General features: G+C 31.1%; 1 protein-coding gene across 1 annotated transcript; it reads right to left on the bottom strand.

The window, feature by feature from the left end:
• Nucleotides 1-486: 486 nt before the first annotated feature.
• Nucleotides 487-19704, bottom strand: LOC128184287 (uncharacterized). The gene is made up of 17 exons (XM_052853718.1): nt 19612-19704; nt 19333-19477; nt 18397-18429; nt 18124-18156; nt 17864-17896; nt 17694-17726; nt 13341-13373; nt 13044-13076; nt 12504-12536; nt 12053-12085; nt 9458-9490; nt 9185-9217; nt 8922-8954; nt 6278-6401; nt 4981-5051; nt 2559-3827; nt 487-2012 (listed from the first exon to the last, which is right to left on the bottom strand). Exons 3-14 carry the CDS (start codon nt 18427-18429, stop codon nt 6327-6329), a joined length of 438 nt encoding a protein of 145 aa, XP_052709678.1. The 5' UTR covers nt 19333-19477; nt 19612-19704; the 3' UTR covers nt 487-2012; nt 2559-3827; nt 4981-5051; nt 6278-6326.
• Nucleotides 19705-24850: the final 5146 nt, after the last annotated feature.

Here is a 24850-nt window from a genome sequence, read left to right as displayed (position 1 = left end):
TACCGGTACCTTTTATTTTGTGCATTTTATTGTCTCCAAAAAAATATATATTAGAAAACAGCAGATACCAAGCTGTAATTTGATCAAGAGGGCAGGGGGATGATATGTAATCTCCATCATGCACTTTGGTTATTGCTTGCATCATACCTACATAAAATGTAATTGCAATTTTTCATTTTAGAAAATAGAGATAAAATTCAATTGCACAAATAAATTCACAAACATTTCAACAATACAGTAACTGTAAAAACAAGATTTCATTTTGTTGCATAACAATGAGAAGGGCAATAATGTGTTCCTGAATATTGATAACCTTTCTACAATAAGAAGTTAAAGTCATCATATATATTGCAAGGGTAAAAAATTGAATGGAATATCGGTATTAGTTACACACAATTCAAAATAAATACTGGTTATTTGAATTTAAATACAAAGAAAGAATTTTATAATTACAGAACTTATAATATTATGCAACCTTGAGAAAATTTTGAAACAACACTCATCTTGATTTGTCTTATATATAATACACATATTGTAGTCATAAATTTTGAAACAACATTCATCTTGATTTGTCTTATATATAATACACATATTGTAGTCATAAAACTATTTTGTTCGAAATTCTAGATATAGAGTAGGTTTACACTCATTTGCATTTGGAATTATGAATCTGTTATAAAATATCTTACATTACATGTACATAGCTGAAGAAAGGTTGCTCTTTCCTGATCAAAGAGCATTCACAGTGTCTTTGATTTCCTTGATAACGTGTTCCAGGTATTAATCATCCTCTTCTTCTGCTATTTCTCTGCTCCCCTGTTTCAAGGAATCCTTCGATTGAGATGTGAGCCTGGAGAGATAGGAAATGATTTGACTTGGCTTTAAACAGTCCTGGGCTGCAAAAATGCGTGTTCAAAGCAACCTCTGCTGGATTAGCTTTCTTCCCAACCGCCCCAGTCTTGAATACATCGTTCAGATAATTGCGCACTTGCTGTTTGATCCGAACTTGTTTCTTTTCCTTCTTAAGAGCCCATCCTCTTATGCTAGCACCTTTTCCACCACTGTCAGACAAGCTGTTGGCACGATGATCTGCTCTTCACTTTTATGTATGTTACATTTTTCTGCCCACCTCAGTTTAACTTTGTCAAATATAGACATGTTTGAATTTTGATAAAATTCAAACGTGTGCCTCTCAAAATACACATGTTCCTCATATTCTTCAAAGGTGCAACAACTTTGTTAACAGCCTTATTCGGAACAAGGGAAGCACTGAACAGGGTCATTTACAGTACTTGGAGTTTGTATTTGTCGTTCCTGCTTTTCTGGTGTCGTGAAGTTTGAAAGTATTCAAAGACCCGTTGCATGAACTCTGTGGTAAGAAGACCATTTATGATGCGTCAGTAACATTTCCCTGGCCAATGTCAAACGCACGGTGAGTGGTCATCGAGGAAGAATCCATTACAAGATCAGTGACGAAACGTACATCCCTCCATTTGTGGCCAAATAACAATTGATGGGTGTAATCAACATCAACAACTGCTGCCTGGCATCCTGCAACTCCTCCACTTGTATCATGTCAGCTGAGAACTTGATGTCATTGCCATCTACTACATACAATCTCATTTTCTTCCTAGGATGAGCAATGTTGGCCTCGCAATATGATTTTCCTGCTTGTTCCTCACTAAAGTTGTTTCTTTTAACAACGATTCTTGTAAATGTTACAAGAAAATTGCACACCTGATAGCAGTTTACAGAATAAAAACATCAAAAATTTAATGTAAATGCTGTGTTTCTCATAATATGTAACACATTAACAAAATTCCTCATTCACCTATTCTCTCAGATATGCTAGGAATTGAACTCCAGAGAAATCCAGCATTTTCAGATCTTAGGAATGCCTCTTTTGTATTCGGATACTGCTGAGCCGTAGTTGAAAGAGTATGTTCCAGGATTGCTGCTACATCAAACTAGTCCTGTTTACCACTTTCCAGAATGTGCACCCAAGTACTATGCTGAAAAAAATTAGAACATTTATTTTAATACGTGCACAATAAACTCTTACTTCCTTAGAGTTCAAATTTTTCTACTACTCATCTGGCCAGATTTTTATCATATTTGATATTTTACTAGATAAAAACTCACTTGTTGATTAAATCAATGCTTTCGTTATAATTTCTATACAGTATTTTCTTCATTTTATTTAAGAAATAAAACAGCAATCTAAAAAGTTCACCGGGATATGAAGTTGGTTGGTCACATGATGAAATCCTGTGAAGCCCAAATGGCTTCTGGGTAGATTTGATCACGCACCAACCAACTTCATATCCTGGTGAACTTTTTAACATTGCTGTTTATTACTTATATTTACGTTTGAAAAAGACTAATTATTTGCCCAAAACTGTCAAAATTACCAACATTTTAAGTTTACAATAATCCAAGCGATAAATGTGCTATGATCATTGTGACGAAAAAGTTCATACAGAATTGAACGTTTTCGTTATTCTCTAGGTTCCAAAAAGGAAACATATTTGCAAATGTATATAAATATTGATTGTAACCTTTAGAGATCCATTATTATCTTTAGTGATGCCAACAGTGACATGCCAGGAGATCCCTTTTTGACCAAACCAGTCTGACTGCTTCTCTCGATGTAAAAGTCATTTGAGATGTTTTCAAAGTGTCTAGAATATCTACTCTGCTGCATTCTTGGTTGATTGTTCTTACGATGTGGACTTCCCATGCTTGGATGTTGTTTCTTACCTCTGTAACATCTAGATTAAAAGAGCACATCTGATCAAGCATGACTAATAATTTTTCACACTCTTGACAGCTATCTGTGTGCTCATTGTTGCATACGAACTGAAATTTGACATATTTAGGATCAATGCAAGCCCACAATATACAATAGTCAGAACAAGCTGCGTCTGGAGAGACATGGAAGGTTCTCTTCAGATAATTTTGACCATCTGTGAGAAGTTGTGTCAAGGTAGATTTCATATCTTTGTCTATGGTTCTTTTGAGTTCTAGATTCTTCAAGATGTTACACAAAGACTTGAAAGCAGCAAGTCCATCTGCTGTAATGTTGACTAAGCCATGAAGGTTGCGCCGTTTGGAAGCAGAACATGCATGTAGGATGCGAAATAGTGTAGTCTTTGACAGTGGTGAGAAGTCAATGTCTTTGCAATGTTTTTCCTACATTTCAATTATAGAAGAATGGCAAGCAGTGCGAACCACATCTGGAATTACGACTTTTTCACCAGAGTCAAGCTCCAAATCTCTTGTACCATAAGGCACCAGTTGGTGAGAAGAGGAGCTGAAGAAAAATGAGAGACAGTGCTCTAGTTTAGTTTGGTCCTTTTTTTAGTCTTTTCTTTGGAGGTTGGTTTACCTTCTGAAATATTTGGTCTGGTGTAACTGCTCGAACGTTGTCAATATGATAGTTTGAAAGTCCTGGGATTCTGTTCTGTTCTTTTGTTGTAAGTCCAACCATGATACATAGAGTCTGATCTTTCACAGCCTTATATGTGGAATCATTGTAGATTTTAGTCAGTACATGTATTTTTTTTGTGCTTTCAGTTTCTTGATGTTTGGTGTTTGTTACAGGCTCCACCATGAGTTTAAGTAGGTCTTCTAATTGTCCAGGAGCAACCAATCCCAGGATACTATGTACCATTCATGATGCTTTCTTCTGTATGTAATTTCTACTTTGCAGCTTTTTGCAGTTGGTATTTCAATGGACCGATGCTGTTCATTGTCCCTAATCCTAGAGAATTTTCCTCGCTCTAGTTTGAAGTTTGAGACAGATGTTGGCTCTCCTGTGATGAATGCTGAAAGCAATGCAAACCATATTAATCATTAAAATATTTCAGAAAAGTTATGAACAGAATAACATAAATATTTAAATGCTTATCATGAAATATGATGCATCTTAATTTCCATTGTTACAGTATATCTATTCAAAGTATTAAAATTGCATGATTTGTTGAGATATATAAATGGTTTGAACTTTTCAATATTTTTACCAATCATTCCACATCTATTTTGATTGTAAACTGTGAGATGAGCTGCAACATTTAAAATTCCATAACATGGATAAGGAGGTCAAAGGTAAAATTATTAAATGAAGTCAAAAATGTTTAACACTACTCCAGTCAAGTTCAACTTTATTAGCAAAAGTCATATTTCATGGTAGTGGCTGTTACAATGGTTCTTCCATTGATATTAAAGAATCTTAAGGATAATATAGGGAGTTGTAGTTATAGGGTCATCATTTTAACAATTTAGAATCGACACTATAAAAACTTACATGCTTCTGTTAAATATTGGTAATTCTGGTGCAATAACTATACCTACTTTCACTGTTTAGTAATTATCTCCCCTTTGAAAAGGGTTAGACCTTTTATTTAAACAGTTTAACATTCCCTTTTCATAAAGATGCTTTATAGATTGTACCAAGTTTAGTTAATTTTTTTTCCCTGTAGTTAGCAGTAAAACATTTGAAAAGTTTACAGATGGATGGCGGGCAACAGCTCACTTGAACCTTTGGTTTGGGTGAGCTTAAAAAGATAGTAAAAAGTATTTACACTAATGTCTGCTTTGACCTTGACCTTTAATTGGCATCAAAATCTAACCAACTAATTATAAAAGGGATATGAGTTTTCAGGTTTAAATGATCAAATTTGAATCTTAAAATATACAATTTTTTTTATAAGAATGTTTTAGACACCAACTCTAGTTATCTATTCTGTCTGTTTCTCACTCTATTGGGGGGGGGGGGGGGGGGTCACCCTTTGTGTACAATTTAAAGAAAATCGCTCAAGTATACTGTGTGCTAATTTTGATATATAAGCCCAATGGTACTAAAGACAAAATCTAATTTGTGATAAGTTTACAAATAGAAAGACAAATGATATCAATTATGATGGATGATTAGAAAATATCAAATAAGTTCTCAACAAAAGTGCCCTTAAATTGTTGTACCTAGTCTGAATGTTCGATTCATTCCCCACCATTCTCAATGGTAATGGACGAAGACTGTACGCAGCGCATCTCTGTAAATAAATTTATCTGTAATTAATTTCTAAATAAAATGTATGCATTAAAGAATTCGCTTGATAAAATCTAAAGTAAAATTTAAAATAACCACTGACATAATTATGTATCAAAAGCTTTTATTTTGTATTTTAGGATTTTAAATGCATGTACTTTAAGGCCATCCTTAAGGTGGCTATATACACCCACATTTTAGTCCAATTTTCAATAGAAGACCACAAAACATATACTTATCAAATATCAAAATTATGATAGGGATAATATAGGTATTTATAAAGAATTGTGGAATGTTTTTTCGTGTTTTGTAAATACCTAAAAAATATAACATTTCTTAACATTCAAAAATGTAACTATTGCAATGTTTTTAGTATCTAACCTCTAAATATAGAATGACTCTCTGCTTGTCGGAGATTTACGGAGACAGCCGATACCTGAACGAGACTAAATTGAACTCTAGCGTATAAATACATAAGACGGCGAAAAATATCTAAATTTGTCGTACTATTTAACATCTGACTATTTTCAAGACGTTCATAAATAAATGTCTTAAAACACAATGCTTAAAGATACATTACATCTATGGATTATTCTCAAGAACTAAATCTTGTCAGCGGTGATGATTTGTGCTTACGTCTAAACACTGTTTCAGGTTTCGGTTTGCCAGAGTGACTGCATAGGAGAGTTGATTATAAATCAACTCCCAAAAATCAATGCACTGTTGATTTTTTTGTACTAGACGGAGTTATTTTTGTTATTAGTCGCATAAAAGAATGTGTCGCTTCCTGACGCTTTGCTCACTCAGACATTAAAGCAAGAGAGAGAGAGAGAGAGAGAGAGAGAGAGAGAGAGAGAGAGAGAGAGAGAGAGAGAGAGAGCTATTGCCAGTCTTTACGACACAATTTGCATAAATACACATTGAAAGAGCCTGACTTACAGTTCTTCAATATTTTATTTATTTCTTGTTGGAATCCTTAAAGCTCTGTTTTAAGGATTGAAGGCCATAAACTAAGTTAAACAACAAATATTACTTATTATTTAAAATTGAAGTGCACATATACACATGTATTATAGTATATCTATTCTTGCATTATAGAACCGTGCATCAATGCATGAAAAAAAAATGAGAATTGGTACATGACTGTGTATAATTTATCTATTCTTAGATAACATGCTGCATTTTTTTTGTAATTTAAGAATTTAAAATTCTCCAACTAAATGTACGCACTTTTCAATAACTTGACACCGTGACGAGGGCAAAAATCTGTATAGTTCCTTTAACGCCAATGGTTTTTGACAGGTTTTTCCTTATTGCTTGAACCAAACTCCCTTCTTTCATTATCATGAATGACCTGGAATTAAATGAATTGCCTAGATAACATTATGGTAAAGGAAGTTAGTTAAACAAAATGTTCAGTATTCTGATGATCTATCCTACAACATTGACCCCTTGTCTTTAATGTACAACCATTTTACGAATTCATAATCGTTACAACTTAAACAATTGCAAAAATATAATTTTCAAACAAATGGTCTATTCCTTAAGTAAACCACTTTTCTGAAGAATTGTTACAATATCCGTTTATGTTGCACGGATTCAATATATTGTCTTGTTACACGTTCACATGAAAAAGTCTAGTTCCTACAAAATGCGTAATACTTTCTTAAAGTGAGTATTAATATGTGCGAGAATAAATTCGCTTTCTTTAAAAAAACACTTTGGTTGGCAGTATCGACTCTAGTTCATGCATTGCGCATGTGAGATGTCATTATATAAATAGTGCCTGTTTGGGAGGGTAACAGTTGAAATTGACACCCCGAGAAAACCATTGTCAACCGACGCGAAGCGGAGGTTGACAATGGTTTTCGAGGGGTGTCAATTTCAACTGTTATCCTCCCAAACAGGCACTATTTATTTTGTTATACTGAATGTCTTTTTTAAAATTTTTAAGAAAATTTTACTGCTTTTATATAGGAATAACGTGAATTCTACAGCGAACCGTACGCGCATAATTTTCGCGCATGTAACATTTTTTAATGTTACCCGTTGCTAAGTGCGTTGCTAACGCTGAGGGTAATATAAAATATTATTAACTGCGTCTTAACCAATCAGATTTCAGTATTTAACATGAAAGTATAACAAAACAGTTTACGACAAGGAAACGACGATATTTCGAAACACTTGCCTTTTTGTTTGAGCTTTTTGTTTAATTGGTAACTTACTGAAAATACATTTTTATAGAGTGTTAAAGATAAAAAATTATTAATTTGTTCTCAAAATTAATACTTGTTTCTACCATACGCGGGGGGGGGGGGGGGGGGGAGGGGGGTAATTTCAGCGCAACTAGTGTAAATTACCTTTATTGCCCTGTCCATGAGGCACAATGATGGTAAGGTCATACATTTTACAATTCAAATTGTTCTTTTAAAAAATGATCCTAAATGTACTTAAAATCAAAAATTTTAACAACTGGCCATGTAATTTTTAAGATGAAGTTAAATTGTTAACTTATTCACAGACGACACACAATGCATGTCACAATGACGCATGACAACGGACGAAGACCAATTGCAATAGGTCACCTACATTGTAAGTGTCTGAGGTGAAATAAAAACAGTATGAGATTTCCTGAGTTCTTCCAAATTTTAACATTTTCCATTGTAAATCTCCGTAAGAAATTAGTTTTCGTCCTCTGAGCTTCTCCAGTTAAATATACGAAAAATACGAAGAAAATATGGCTGTCTATCATATATGTTTCATGAAAGTAAAACCTAACAGATTAATCTGTACAACACTTATTCTACTGATGTGTGACGTTTTAGTCCATTTGATAAAACGCCATCTTGTTACCTCTTGTTAAAAACAACATGTGTTGTCAACACGGCGCACGGTAACGTTCAAAACATGACGTCAAAATTAAACACGCACAGTTTATAAATATATCCCACCTTTATATCACTCTTAGTCTCTTGCGCCTTTCATTTTACAAAATTAAATGGCGCTGTACCATTTAACATCTCATTTACACACATTTATTCGAGAATCATAAGTAAGTTTTCATTTTTTAACCGTGTATCTCTTAGCTCAAAATAAGGATCAGTTAAACACCACCTTGCAAATTATTGTTTAATTATTTTTTAGCACCACTGAGCATTTTCACAGTTTGTATCGGATTTTCCCCCCAAGTTAAATTCTTTCTGTTTGTACATCTCGTTGCTCCGTGAGGTCCGGCGACGTCAATGTTTTTAGTCAATTCTAAAAAGGACTATATATCTTAAGTGACTAAGATATGTTCAACAAAACAACATTTCCCGTCGTTATTTAGTTCATAGAATACCATGACTATACTTAATTTCAAGTTTCAAAATTATTTGGTTTTAAGTCCAATCTACAGAAATATTAGTTTCATCATTATGTTATTTATTATTGACATAACAGAATATTTGACCGTGCGCCGTGACCTCATTTTTACAGGATAAGATCCTAAATAATTCTTAGAACTAAACAAAGTTATTGACTTTTTTTCTTGCATATTGTTTGAAACCATTGCTGGATTATGCCTACCAAATTTAGTAATGATATGACGTTAAGTAACATTGATATGACAAAAGTCTTCGTACTTTCTGATTGACCCGCTTATATTCCACGTCAATAAAAAAGAATTGATTTCATTGATTTCAATTAAATATATACTCAATTGACATGTTTACTTATTTGCGTTAAAATTTGACAAAAAAGATGGAAAAAATCAATAAAAAGATACTATCTAATAGATAATTACATAGTTTTTACGCAATAACATCTTTGCTTACATTATTCACAACCTTGTTTTATTAAAAAAAATTATATGAGAATCATCAATAATGCTTACTTTCTCAGATTGTCCCGTCTGTTTCTCTGCTTTCTAAACTAACAGTAATATAACGTTTAAGAAAAGTTTGGAATAAAAAATCATTATTTTAAATATGATAATAGATAGATAGATAGATAGATAGATAGATAGATAGATAGATAGATAGATAAATAGATCGATAGATCGATGGATGTTTTACTCAATAGCATCCTTGCATAGACTATGCACATCCTTTTTTCATTAAAAAAAAGATATGAAAAAGAAAAATGAATGATGCATACTTCCTCAGATTGTCTCGCCTGATTTCTCGCTTTCTATATGAAAGAATTAGAACGTTTAAGAATAGTCTAAAAATAAAAAGTTATTATTTGGAAAAAAATAGAGAAAAGATAGAATTCAAAGATAAAAAGATGGATAGATAGATAGATAGATAGATAGATAGATAGATAGATAGATAGATAGATAGATGTTGTACTCAACAGCATCTATGCATGGACTTTGCACATTATTGTTTCAAAAAAATTCTATTATGATAAAAAATGAATCATGCTTACCTTCTCAGACTGTCCACTCTGATTTTTTGCTTTCTAAAAAATAGGAATTTTAGTAAATGATAGTTATAAAAATATTTATTAGATAGATAGATAGATAGATAGATAGATAGATAGATAGATAGATAGATAGATAGATCGATCGATAGATAGATCGATAGATCGATCGATAGATAGAAAAAATTAACATATATTTCTATTTTTTGTTATCAAAGGTATCTAAGTAAAGATTATTCACATTCTTGTTTCCTGGTAATAATTTCAGATGTTTAATTTATCATACAGTCTAATCCAAACTCTCTACTTTTTGTTATCAATTAAAGGTCATATGAAACGATATCTGAGCGTATTGAGTTATATACGGAAATGAGTTCATAAGTGCCAATTTGATAAGACTGGCATTGGTTTTTTTTATATTCTATGCAAAATATCAGCGCCACAGTCGATCAAAATCACTCAATCGGGAAAATGAACATCGACTTACGCGGATTACCTCCCTTGCTAATGACGTCAGTAAGACCCAATTGCCTTATAAATCTTTGTAGTGAACACAAATATCCATGTCATTTAGAAGTAAATTAAAAGAAAAAAAATACTATTTTATATAAAAACTCATATAATTATATATACAAAAATCAACCATGGCAGTATATATTGTCTCAAGAAATTACATCGTATGCGTTTATTTTTTCATATGATAGCAGTTTAGAGATTCGAGAATGAGTGGTTTTCGTCATAGATCTACATGCAAATATATGCATGTATATATATGCTTTGTTTCAATTAGTTGTAATGAAATTGTCAAAATCAAAGATGACTGATCGCTTTTTACCCATTAGCACGTTCACGCAATTCATAATGCTTTTTTTCTAAACAGCATATAGGCAATAGGCAATATGCTGCCTCATTCGCTTTCAAATTGAAAAATATGTTATCATTCAATTTAATTATTTTAGTCGAAGAGAAATTTCACCTAATGTGTTGATTTTGAAACGTGTACTAGTATGTGCTATGTTTTGATTTTACAATGTGTACATGCATATGTGGTGTTTACTCAGAGATCCCTTCTATCTCCCTTTTCTCCACAATTTCGTCTTTCGTTCTTTTATTATATTGATGCTTTTTATTAATAAAATCTTTTGATTATCTACACATTTGTTCGCAATTACTTTTATCAAACAACCAATTTATTTTACCGGTACATTTATAAATCCTTATGCCATGTTTCCGATCTATCTTTATAGAACGTTAAAACACGTGTACACCACGTATTATTTAAAGATATTGCTACATATCCATAAGTCTGAAATTTATAATTAAGCCTGATTAATAAGATCTAATTATCAAATAAAATTTAAGAATACTTTTGCGGCATTTTACAGCCGCTTTTAAATAAAAACTACACAATATCCCCAACATTTTCATTGGTCTGCATTATACTTTTCAGTTCATATGTGACAAAATGAATTAAATGAAATAAAATGCTTAAATTCTCTAAATTCAAGCATTTTACGTATCGCAGGAGAAAAGGATGTTTCTGTTTTAAAAGGTTTAAGATTATTAATGGTGAAGCATTTTCTTTTGTTAAATTTTCATTGCAGTACGGGATATTCATCATTATATTACTCTGGTAAAAAGCTGATAGTTTTATGCATTAACGACCAATTAAAACTACCTGGAGAGTCATCTGTACTACAAAATCAGATAATCTCATCTGAAAATAAAGACACGTTCATATATGCAAAAATAGCTAAAATTAAATCGATAAACTACTGTAAAATTACACTATAGTCTGTCCCAAGATAATTATGCTGCACATTTGGACGATTTTTTTTTATAAAAATACACTTACCTGTGAAAGAAGTGCAACTGAAATAGTTGAAAGGGATATTTTCCAAGATAATTTCATTGACACATTATCATCTTTCACTCGCAAAAATTCACAGGAGCGATAACAGATTCCTTACGGAGATTTATAATGGGGAATATTTACATCTTTTCTCCATTCGGAATACACTCGGAATACATCGCGCAATATTTCAACGTTATCATCCGAGCTTGCTGCAATACAAAATCTCCGTAGACATCATATTTTTTAGCATTGTATTGAAACCTGATAAGCTAACAGGGGCGTTTTGACTGAGAAATCTTGGAAATTTTTGATACTTTTGAATGAACATCGTTTAAATCATGAGGTATTTATAAATATCAAACAATTAAGCCAAACGTGAATCCAAAATATCTTGGGACAGAGTATAGTTCTAATGCATTGTTTACATCAGTGGGTCTGTGTGACGTCATAAATCCACAAAAACGAGAACGATAAGCGGGGAACAATTTTTTTCGGGTGCTGAGTTTTCACCGTTATTTCTCAGTAATGCAAAGGCAAAACATCTTACTACACGTATTTTAACAATCATTTTTATTAAGCTTTATATTTATGAAAGAAAATCATAGTGTTAAAAATCGTTTCATATGACCTTTAATAACATTCAGATAGATAGATAGACAGATAGATAGATAGATAGATAGATATTGTACTTAATAGCATCTTTGCATGAACTTTGCACATTTATGTTTAAAAAAAATAACGCTTACCTTTTCAGATTCTCCAGTCTGATTTTTTGCTTTCTTAAGTATTGGAAGTATTACGTTTAAAAATATGAGAAAATATATATATATATATATATATATATATATATATATATATATATATATATATATATATATATATATATATAAGAAGCACTAGCAAACCAACAACACTCTATCTGAAGAAGGGACGGGTTGTCCCGAAAATTTGACAATATTTTACTTTATTGTTCGTGTCGTTGGTTATTTTTAGTGCTTTTATATATATATATATATATATATATATGTATATATATATATATATATATATATATATATATATATATATATATATATATATATATATATATATATATATATATATATATGAAATTAGGGCATCATTATGATTATGAACAAAAGATTATGAACATTCTTGCTTTATTTTAAAAAAAAATGTTTAATAAATAATTCTTAGTTTCGCAGATTGTCCCGTCTGTTTTTTTGCTTTCTAAAATAAAAAGAATTATAATGTTTTAGAGTAGGTTTGAATAAAAGATTATTTCTCGGAAATTAGATAGATAGATAGAAAGATAGATTGATCAACATGTTTTATATCACATTGTTCAGTTATCTTTTATAATGACTCCATGAAGGGCCTCTAGTCTATATATATATATATATATATATATATATATATATATATAAATATATATATATATATATATATATATATATATATATATATATATATATATATATATATCAAAGGCATCTTCGCAAATATATGCACATTCTTGTTTCATGAGAAAAAAGATAGATATATACATAGATAGATAGATAGATAGATAGATAGATAGATAAATAGATAGATAGATAGATAGATAGATAAATAGATAGATAGATATATAGCAAGAGAGAGAGAGAAAGAGAGAGAAAGAGATGTTGTACTTAATAAGTCCCATCTTCGCACAAACTATCAATTTAAAAGAAAATTAAAAAAAGAAATAATGCTTACTTTCTCAGATTGTCCAGTCTGATTTTTTGCTTTCTAAAATAATACAAGAATAAAACATTTAGATAAAAAGCATTATTAAGAAAATAACAGTAAGATAAATAATAGATAGATAGATAGATAGATAGATAGATAGATAGATAGATAGATAGATAGATAGATAGATAGATAGATAGATAGATAGATAGATAGAAAAATAGATAGAAAAATAGATAGATATTGTAATCAATTTCATTTTTCATAGACTATGCATATTCTTATTATAGAAATATTTTTTTTGAAAATTTGAAAAATGCTTACTTTCTTTGATTGTCCACTCTGTTTTTCTCTTTTCTAAAACAAGAGAATTTTAGCTTTTAGGGAAAAATGAATTAAAGACGATGTTGAATAAAATGATGGATTTATAGATGAATAGACATATAGATAGAGAAGAGCGTGGCAGGGCAGTTAGTATGGTCGCTGCAGGGTGCTCCTTTAAAGAGGTTTGAAAAAATGTTAATAATTTAACGATTGTCGGTTATATTGGCTCAAGCATGATGCAACATGCTTATCTAACAAAAACAATGTGTGCAATGTAAGCATGCGGCTTAGAGAGGTTGGTTTGCGGGCAAGACGGTCATTTGTTTGTGTTGTATTGACTCAACGACATCGGCAGATCCGCATGCAGTGGGAAAGACGACATCTAAGATTTACACGGGTTGATTGGGCAAATGTCCTATTTACCGATAAGACAAGGTTCAATTTACGGCGTTCGGATGAGAGTTTATCACAGGAGAGGGGAAAGGTATGGTGCACCATGTGTTAAAGAAAGGGGGCAGTTTGGAGGAGGTTCTGTGATGATTTGGGCGGGAATTTCTTTCACTCAAAGACTCAGGCAGTATTCGTGAATCAAAATCTGAATGCTCAAAGATATCAGGATTTACTTATTTACAAATTATTTACAAATGATTTACAAATTACTTACATGGCATGAATTTATTACACAACCCATATGGTACAATAAGAACATTACAATGGGGGGAAATCAATTTTCTTTATTGATTGGTTCAATAAGAATATTGTTTATATCAATGATTTGCTGGATGAAAATGGGTCCTTTTTAAGTTTACAGGACCTTCAAAGTAAGTTTGATGTCAAGTCAAACTTCCTTACTTATCTTGGTTTACAGAAATATATTTTAACTAGTTTACATTATCATGGAATCTCAAAAGAAGATGTTAACCCAAGACCTTTTATACCTTTCCATATTAGATTATTTTGCTCACCTCGAAAAGGATCCAAGATCATGCATGATATTCTAAACATGGAAAATGTTACATCTTTCAATGAATCAAAATGGGGATTATTTTTTATGTTGTCAGACTTACAGTGGAAAACCATATACCAGTTACCTTTTGTCAACATTAAAAGTACCAAATTACAATGGCTGCAATTTAGAATTAATCACCACATTCTAACAACTAATAAATATCTATTTAAAATAGGAAAGGAATGTAGTAAGTTGTGTAACTTTTGTAAACAACATGATGAGACAATTTTTCATGTACTACGTGAGTGTCCTAATGTTCAAGAACTCTTTCAGCAATTTTTTGAATTCTGTCAATCAAAGAGAATTACAATCCAAAGAGATCCTTTAATTTTTATATTCGGGCTACACCCTGACCCTATTTCTACAGACATTTATTCTATCTTCTTGGTTATGAAATCCTATATCTATAGGAAAAGATGTCTTAATGAAGCACTATCAATTCATGAATAACTTATAAATATTAAAACACATATATCAACTGAACAATTATAGCAGACTCTGACTGTATAGAGATGATATAAAAAAATAAATCAATTACTTACTCATGTTCAACAACCAATTCTCTCTCTCTCTCTCTCTCTCTCTCTCTTTCTCTCTCTCTCTCTTCCAAGGAAAAATTTTGTTTTGAAGTAAATGTTCTCAAAGCTGTTATCACTTTATTGTATACAAATGCATTTGATTGTTCAACTTCAAATAAAAAAAAAAAAAAAAAAAAAAAGATATCAGGATTTGATCATCAGGCCTTGTGTGATACCACATTTGCAAGCCAATCGTGGAATGGTGTTTATGCAGGATGGTGCTCCGTGCCATACTGAAAGGACGACAAGAGAGATGCTGCAGAGGAACAACATCAGGGTTTTAGACTGACCGCCGTGTTTTCTAGATCTTAACCCATTTGAAAATTTGTGGGACGAGATGTTTAGATGAATTCGTCGACTTTCTGCTCAACAAAACCTTGTGCAACTACAAAGGGGAATTTTGAATGAGTGGAACAATGTACCACAAATATTTTTTAAATTACATAATAACATCAATTCTATGAGACAGAGATGCTTACCAGTTAATCGAGCAAATGGAGGCCACAATCGATATTGATATGGGAATCACACTAAGGGGGGGGGGACCAATGTTTCATAAACAGTACACAAAGCAACTGGTCAATAAGTTTGTAACAAATGATGTTTCATTTTCTATATTATAATAAACTATTATAATGATATACTAAACAAACTTTGTTGCGTTCAGATTTATAACAACCAAAGAAATAATAAGTCGTGCGTTAGCAATTCTTTCTAGTGTATATATAGTTTTCTTAATATTTAATTATATCCTTAAATCATATTCTTTATTTTCGTTTAATTTTTTGCAAGAATACTCGTTTCTATAGGATGGTGTATAATCTTTTGATTTGGTTTAGAAATGAAAAAAAAAAACATGGGAAAATACTATTTTTGTGTCACCAACAATTTTAGTGGTAGGGTTGGGCCATTAAGAAAGCATATAACTTTACATAATCTTCCTGAAGTACAGGACGTAAGCAGATGCGCTTGATAAGTAAAAAAAAACTGGAAATCAAGTAGTTGTACTTTTGTGCTGAGATAGTTTCAGACGGCGGCCAGCTTTCCAAATAAGAAATAAATTATTGAGCATTTTCTTGCCTCAAAAACAGAAAAAGATACTCGTATGAAGGTATGCACACAAGAGAATTTGTAGGGGCCCAGAACATGCAGACATTTTCACTAATAATAAAGACAAAACAGGGTTATCGATTCACTATTCGTGAGTTCTACAGTGTACATATAGCATTTAGTTGCTAACTAACACTGTGAAAATATAATGGACTCGTAAATTGACAACAATAATCATTCTGAAGTTTGAGAAACATAAATGCTTATTTATTGATTATACATGTATAAAGTGTTTATAAGTAACTTCTTTAACAGTATGAGGCTCACCACCTCCTCCTCTTTTTATTTATTGATTACAGTGAGTTGGTTTACATTTAGAAGAATGTTTACTTTATTAGACTATCTCCTGGATGATTTTTATATGAATGGACATAAAATGTGAAAATCTTTAGGTGTCCCAGTTAGTGGACTAAACTGCTGAAACTGTTTTATTATAAATAAGTAGGTATCTACAAGTAAATTCGTTGATTCAGCACATATAGAACCTAGAAGATCAGGACATATGTTAAACTAGATTCAAAATCCATCTTCTTTAAAAACAAGTCCCTGGCTTTTTCTAATTACGAATCACACAACACATTCAAAACATTGGTTGAAGTTAAAATTAGTATATAAAGGGTTGTATTTTTTATTTCAAAACTCTGACCAGGATCAGCTTCTGATGCTGAAATTACTAGAAATTGTGGTTTGATACATCTACATATACTTGATGCAGTCATGCTTGACAAAGGTTTAATTCATATAGCTAATGATTTGAAATGTAAAGGTTTTAAACTTTATTATCCGCCTTTTAAATAAGAACTCAAGTTTAGTAGGAATGAAGTGGAAATTCTCATATAATAGCTTCTGCAAGAAATCATGTGAAACGCAGGATGGAGCAGATAAAGAATTTTTAGAATTGTATACGGTATTATGCCTTTTGCAATATGTGACTTTGATGACCAAATATTCTTTGTGTTTCCTCCTCTAACCAACCTTCTACCATCCCTTGTGTCTGAACAAATTGCTGGTACTTACTCTTTGAACATGATATATTGTATACAAAACTGAAATTAGTTGTTTTACTTAAATTTTATTTCTAAATCTCGCTTTTATATGAATTTTACATACACTCGTTTATCTGGTATATAACACATGTTTATTCATACAAATATCAATATGTTGTACATATGTATAAAAATAATGTGTTTTTAATTCTTGAACAATCTGATTTCACAGATGGAAAAAAGTGTCAATTTATCGATGGACTGTAAATCTGAAAATGTTATATATTGTGCTATTTGCCCATTAAAGAATTTTAAATTGGGCAAACGAGGAATTAAATTAAAAGCGTCTGGTCGTTTTCGTTTTCAACCCGAGCCCAAACATTCAAGATTATTTCAAGACAGTTATCGCGTATTTTGTTTCTCACGCAACATGGTATCACATTTTGCGCCACAAACAATTTAGCTTTACTCGACAAATTTCGTCTTATACCTGCAGATCTGCAGTTGAAACCATGACGCTCTGACGTAAATGAAGCAAAAAAGATAAGGTCACAAACCATACGAACGTCAGATAAATGCATGAGGCTATATTTTGGGCAATGACCGAATAGATAGATAGATAGATAGATAGATAGATAGATAGATAGATGAAAATTGGTAAAATGCTTACTTCCTCAGACTTTCCGTTCCAATTTTCTTTTTCCTATAAGATAAAAATATAATAACGTTTCTGAAAAGTTTTCAAAAAGAAAACATTTCAATAACATGTTGTTATCAGTATGCTATATGCATAGATATAGACACAGACTTGTTTCATTTGCCTAATTGAACAATGCTTACTTCAATTGCCTTTCCGTCTCCTAGTCGTTTTATCTGTAAAATAGGATTTGTTAGCAATGAACATTTTGAGAAGATGATAGATAGATAGACAGATAGATAGATAGACAGATAGATAGATAGATAGATAGATAGATAGATAGATAGATAGATAGATAGATAGATAGATAGATAGATACTAACAAATAAACAGAGACAAATAAAGAGATCAATAGATAGACAAGACACATCCTCGTGTCAATAAAAAAAATAACATTGCTTACTTCTCTCAACCCTTGAATCCATATTCTTTTAATCTGTCAAAAAATGGACATTTTGAAACGATTTCGAATAAAACAATAATGTGTGGTAAAATGATGGATAGATGGTAAGAGTGGTTGATATACTTAATAGATAGATAGATAGATAGATAGATAGATAGATAGATAGATAGATAGATAGATAGATAGATAGATAGATAGATATTGACATCAATAGCGTCTTTGCATTGACAATGCGCATTCTTGTCCTATTTTGGAAAACACGACAGAGCTTACTTCTTTTAACTGTCGCGTAGACTTTTTATCCATCTGTAAATAAACATTATGGAAACACATTTGAGAGAAAAAGTGTTGTTGTTGGCGTTTTGTCATAGACAAGGCACATTTTCAGTTTGTTTCTTCTGAAATTTTAAAGAATGCTTATTTCTTTTGACTGTTGCTTGCATTTTTTTTTTTCATTTGTGAATCGAAAGAATTTGATTTTTTGCATTAAAAATTGTGGAAAGTGAGAAATAGGTCCAACATTATTTAAAAAATAAATGTATAAATAAAATATAATTTTAAAGATCAGTTTTGTTATTTTCATTTTTATGATTTTGTATGCTTAAATAATTTTAAATAATGCTTAGATTATTTTTATGGGTTAAATTTTCCTTCGTGTGAAAACTACTTTAATCTTCAGCATCAAATTCGTTTACGGAATGTTAGTTAATATACATAATCAACCAAAATATTTAAGGGTCGTGATTTTTTTTTTCAAACGATTTAGAATCGAACTATTAATTATTGCATGTAGGGGGGAGCAGAAATATGCCACCATACGAATTGCCCTACTTTAATTATTCAACATTTGTCAAATCTTAATTTTTATGTCTACTCGAAGTAAGTTCCCAGTGAATGAATTCACTCTTTACGCAATTATCCAATATTATTTCATTGCAAATATATATTTTGATGCAAAATCCCACTTACATGTACTTGGATCCGCAAGAGTGTGTAATTTTTTTGTTGTTGGCAAAATGCCTTAGTTTATAAATAAAGATAGGTGATTGATAGATGATAAAGTTCCAACAAATGCATGCATCAATGCATCAATACCCCCCCCCCCCCCCCAAAAAAAAGTCCCAAAAATTGAATTTATAAATCGAAAGAAGCAAATGTCAATTAATTAGCTTATCACTGAAAATACAGTCAAGTAAATCATAAACAAACCTTTGAAATTCAGGGTCTGATATGGAATAATTTGCGTGGTATCAGTTCCTGCTGTGTGGTTCGGGTTAAAATTTCGTCGTAATGTACGAACTGTTGATGTGTTTTGTCACACCGTTTCTTGTTTTTAATATTGATCCGAAACCACCTGACCAGGTAAATACGTCATCAAAAGACATACAAAATATATACATGTATATGATTAATAAACTTTAAGTTAGAAAAAAAAACTATATTTTTCAAATCATAGTATGTATGTAATAGTTTACATTAATTACTTACTATTTGAACGGCGAAAATGTGGAGCAACGGCAGGAGAGTAATCTATAGTATCCAAAGCGAAAGTAGGTTTTTTGGGGGTATTCCGAATCATTTATTCGGGTGCGGCCAATGTGTACAAACTTGACTTGAAAAAATACATCATTGCTATGCTTTCAATATTATGTTATTGGTTATTACTGCTTATTGGTCTGTTTTTCATTATGTAATTCATGTTTCTGTATTCTGTAGAAATACCCCTCGTGTGTTATTTATCGCCCCTCCCCCTTCTTATAAAATAATGTAATGCAACTGAGGGTTATGAACTCTACTCTACTTAAACCTCAGACAAGTCACAGAATTATGTGAATCCTATGCTTTATGCAACTTATTTGTTAGGTTTTTGAGATATATATATAATTATATTATAAAACAACACTTTGCTTGTGTAGCTTTTTAATTTTATTTCATTTGTATGTAAAAAAATATACATCAACATAACTTCATGTTAAACAGGAAAGGCAGGAAAAGTACAAGCTGTGCATTCTCTCACCTGTGTATATATAAAGCTGTCTACAGATTAATATAGTTAGGCTTCTAGGCACTATTAGGGATTCTCTGGTTGAAAAAAAAACTTGTATACACAAGTAGGGCCTGACACAGTGAAATCAGAACTTATTTTAGAAAATCAAGCTGGGTTTCGTAAAGATTACTCGACTATTGATAACATTTTTTCGTTATATTCTTTGATAGAATTATCATAGACATTTAAAATAAAATTATTTTGTGCTTTTATAGATTTTGAAAGGCTTTTGATTCTGTTTGGCCTGTTGGTCTATGGAACGAAATTTTGTTGAACAATATTGATGGCAAGTGTTTTAATGTTATTACAAATATGTACATGTATAAGGGAATTAAATCTTGTGTAACTGCCAAGGTTTTAACCTCTGATATGTTTCCATGTACAGTGGGTGTTAGAGAAGGTGAAAATTTGTCACCTTTTTTATTTGCACTCTATCTTAACGATAAAGAAGAATTTTTATCAACAAATGATGTAGAGGGTTTGACATCACTATCATATCAATTTGAAAACAAATATCATATATATCTAAGACTTTTTGTATTACTATATGAAGATGATGCAATATTATTATCAGAATCTCCTGATGATCTTCAACATCAAATGGATGTTTTTCAAAGATATTGTAAAAGCCGGAATCTCAAAGTTAATAGTGATAAAACAAAAATTGTCATTTTTAATAAAGGTAGATCACGTGTAGATTATTCATTTATTAAGTATGGAGACATTAGTTTAGAAATTGTAGATAATTTTATATACCTTGAAGTACATTTTTGTAAAAATGGATCATTTAATCTCAATGTGAAAGAACTTTGTGAAAAAGCTACTAGAGCTATGTATAGTGTAGCCAAATGTAGAAAACACAATATGTCAATCGATTGTTAATTAGATATATTTGACAAAAATTGTGAAACCTATTTTACTATATGAATGTGAAGTTTGGGGATTTGGTAATACAGCACTGGTTGAAAAGTTACATCTGAAATTTTGTAAACATATCTTAAACCTAAAGATTTCAACACCAAATTATATGGTTTATGGGGAACATGGACGATACTCTATAATAATTAATGTTAAAGTCCGTATGATAGCATTTTGGAGTAAACTTGTCTTTTCACAAAATAATAAAGTTTCGTCAAAACCACAATATGCAATGGGTAAAATGAACAGACCCTGGTTTAAATTTATTGTTAAAATATTGAATGATTGCGGTCTATCTTTTATTTTGTATCAACAAAATGTAAATATCCAGTGGCTTAAGAAAACTGTTTTTCATATACTTCTAGACCAATTCAAGCAGTCATGGAACAGTGAAATGTATAATTCATCAAAAGGTATTAATTATAGAATTTTTAAAACCACATTATCCTTGGAAAAATACTTATTAGATCTTCCTTCCATATATCAGAAATCTTTTTGTACTTTTAGAACAAGTGATGCTAACTTGCCTATAGAACGACGTAGATGGTACCATATACCTCGTGAAAACCGTATATGTACCATAAGAAACTGTATTGAGATAGGAGATGAATTTCATTATTTATTTCATTGTACAGATATAACAATTAAAGATAAGAGTTTTATACATACCTTCATTCTTCTACACACAACCAAATGTTTACAAATTTCAACAACTCTTTAATACTAATAATAAAAAAAATGTTGATTAATCTGTGTAAATTCATTAAAGTTATAATTGAGAGAGTTAGCTCTCTAGGTTAATTGCTAATCATACTTTTTTCCTTTTTTTTTTTTACTTTTGTATTGTCACTCCAATGCATGCAATGTATGTATTATATATATTATTGTTCATTTTTTTGTGATTTTTCTCAACACTGTAATTTATGCAGTTCAGAGAATAAAGAAATTGTCAAAATTGTCAATTGGATAATGAATGAATTTGCCTCGAAACTCATAGCTTTTCCATTAGTGATATTGTTTTAAAGAATCAAGTTTATTGAATTACAAATAAAACAACTGCAAAAAAAAAAAAACTCCTTTAAAATGATAATGAATAACAATGAATGTCCGCAGAAGAGGTGTACAAAAATAAAGGCTATTGGTACTTTGCGGAACGGAACGGAACCAGTTAAGAGGCCCCAAAAGGGGAAACAAGATTTTTTTTTCAATTTAACTTATCGTAAATGGAAGATTGTTTTACAAATTTTGCTGTTTTAATGAACTGAGTATTACATAAAATATGCTACTCATTGCTCTATAAGTCAATACACGCTTCTTTCCCGAGAAAACCTAAAGTCACTAGTTGTTTTATGATGTTTGATTAACACTGTAAATATAAAGTTGAGGTTTAAACCAAACTTAATTAATCTGTGTGTGTAACGTCGATGAAATTTACTTAAGTAATCTTTCTTCTGAATAGATTTCTTCTGATTCCATTCCGTTCCGCAAAATACCATTACCCGTGTGGATATTGGTATTTAACGGAACGGAACGGAATCTTTCAAACTTTTTAAATAAAGGAAAACATCATAACAACTACTAGCTGTTTGTTTATTTCTATGTTCTTTTGAGATAAATGAAGCAAATCATTTCATCAATTCAAACATCTTGCATATGTGCATATCACTCCTGTGTTGTGTACAGCTATAACTTTTATTTCATCTATGATACTACATTACTTACACGGATGATATTACTAGTTTGTTCATCAAGTTAGCAATAACGCAATGTGTATCCCAGATTACGTAGAATTCTAAAATATAACGAGCACATTCGCAAGGAAAAAGTTTAATATTCATCACTTACCTTCCGTCTGAACAATTTTCTTCTGGTTCCGTTCCGTTCCGCAAAATACCATTACCCGTGTGGATATTGGTATTTAACGGAACGGAACGGAATCATTCAAACTTTTTGAATAATGGAAAATATCATAACAACTACTCACCGTTCCTTGAAATTTTTATCAGATTCTTTAAAGATGATTGAGTCTATCAATCAAATCAATTCAGTCATCTTGTGTATTTGCTGATTATTAATTTCAGCGTTTGTGTGCGTGTGCTGCATACAACAACAACTCTGTTTTTATTTTTTTTTATCCATTTTATATCATTGTCACGGCAGAACTAACTAGTTGGTTAATTAAGCTAGCAAAAACACAATGCTTATATCAAGTAGAATTCATATTATACCAAGATCATTCGCAGCGTAGGGATAATATCGATAAAAATACTTTTATATAAATAGTCTTATTTGAAATAAATTTGAATGAATGATGATTTAACAAATCTTGTTACCATACTTATAAATAATTTTCCTCTGGTTCCGTTCCGTTCCGCAAAATACCATTACCCGTGTGGATATTGGTATTTAACGGAACGGAATCTTAAAAAAAAAATAATGGAATTTTTTTTCTTTTTTCTTTTTTGGGATATAAGAAGCAAGCTTACAAACCATTTCATTAATAAAAATTATAAATATCTTGTGTGCTTATCTTGAATACAACGTTAACTTTTATTTCTGTTATGTCTTGTGCATAGGCCTATCTTATTTTGATTACTACATGTATTTTGTACGAAAGATTTTGTATACGACTTGTATGTTTATGGGTGGAGTACTGCGCCATATTTCTAAACGCTCGATTACTACAGTTTTTTGTAAGCCTTGAATTCCACTGTGTAAGTGTTTTGACTGTTATAATTATGTATTATTAATCTTCTTGTGATGTAATTACCTCTGTCTTTATTGTCAACCATGCTTAGTTTTGCATATTCTTGTAACCGATGGATTTAGTTTACCATGTGCTTCAAGTATGGTGCGCCATTTCGTCGACAAACATTACATTTTGAACTTGATAATTACGTAGTCAGTTTAATAAAGTCAATTGATTACGGTTTTAACTCATTAGTTTCTATTCAATGAATGAATTTATTTATAGAATATATTTAAGATATGTTGCATTACTTAATTCTATGTGAAAGGTTTATTGAATTGTTTTTCTATGGAAACCAATACCTGTTATTTTTATTTGTATTTTGTTTATTACATATTCTTATCGCATTGCAGTTATCTGTCAATTAAAATCTTTAATGCTTACTTAACGTCACATTTTGCACGAGAATACGTTAATGATATGAAATCTCTGTTTTAAAGTTCGCACATATATAATTGTTTTCCCTTGGACTGAAATGTCACACTTTCATTGGTTAAACATAGCACGTGCACATATCTCTATATTTGTTCGGTGAGAAATAATACTAGTATTAGGCAATATGGCCGTCATTGGCCGACGCTTCGTTGCTCATTTCGACATTTCATTGAATTCAATACATAAACCGCATGCCGTAAGTTCTTAATGTATTTGGGGTAGTTGCCCTTTGAAATTCATTAACATTAGAGTAGTTACCCTTAGAATATTGAGGTCACATTGTTTTGTCTGGAGGAGAACAAAATGGCAGCGTCGATATTTGATCAAATCTCTGCAGAGGAAAGGGAGAAAACATTTAAAATTGAATAGGAACAAAACAATGTAAGTAAACATGGATGAAGCAAAGATTTTTAAAGAGTATTTGAAAGGTGATATTGAAAATTTTGAAGAGTTTAATTGAGTTAAATTGCACGAGATGTTAGACATCTTGTACATGGCTTTGCGTAGATCATCGCTATTTGTGAATAAACATGTCGCTTGATAGTCCTTGGGAAAACAAAACACTTATTAGGTTAGTT

Source organism: Crassostrea angulata, chromosome 5, assembly GCF_025612915.1.
Source record: "Crassostrea angulata isolate pt1a10 chromosome 5, ASM2561291v2, whole genome shotgun sequence".
NCBI classification, from domain to species: domain Eukaryota; kingdom Metazoa; phylum Mollusca; class Bivalvia; order Ostreida; family Ostreidae; genus Magallana; species Magallana angulata.
Note: the sequence above shows the minus strand (reverse complement) of the source record. Positions and strands in the feature narration are given on the sequence as shown.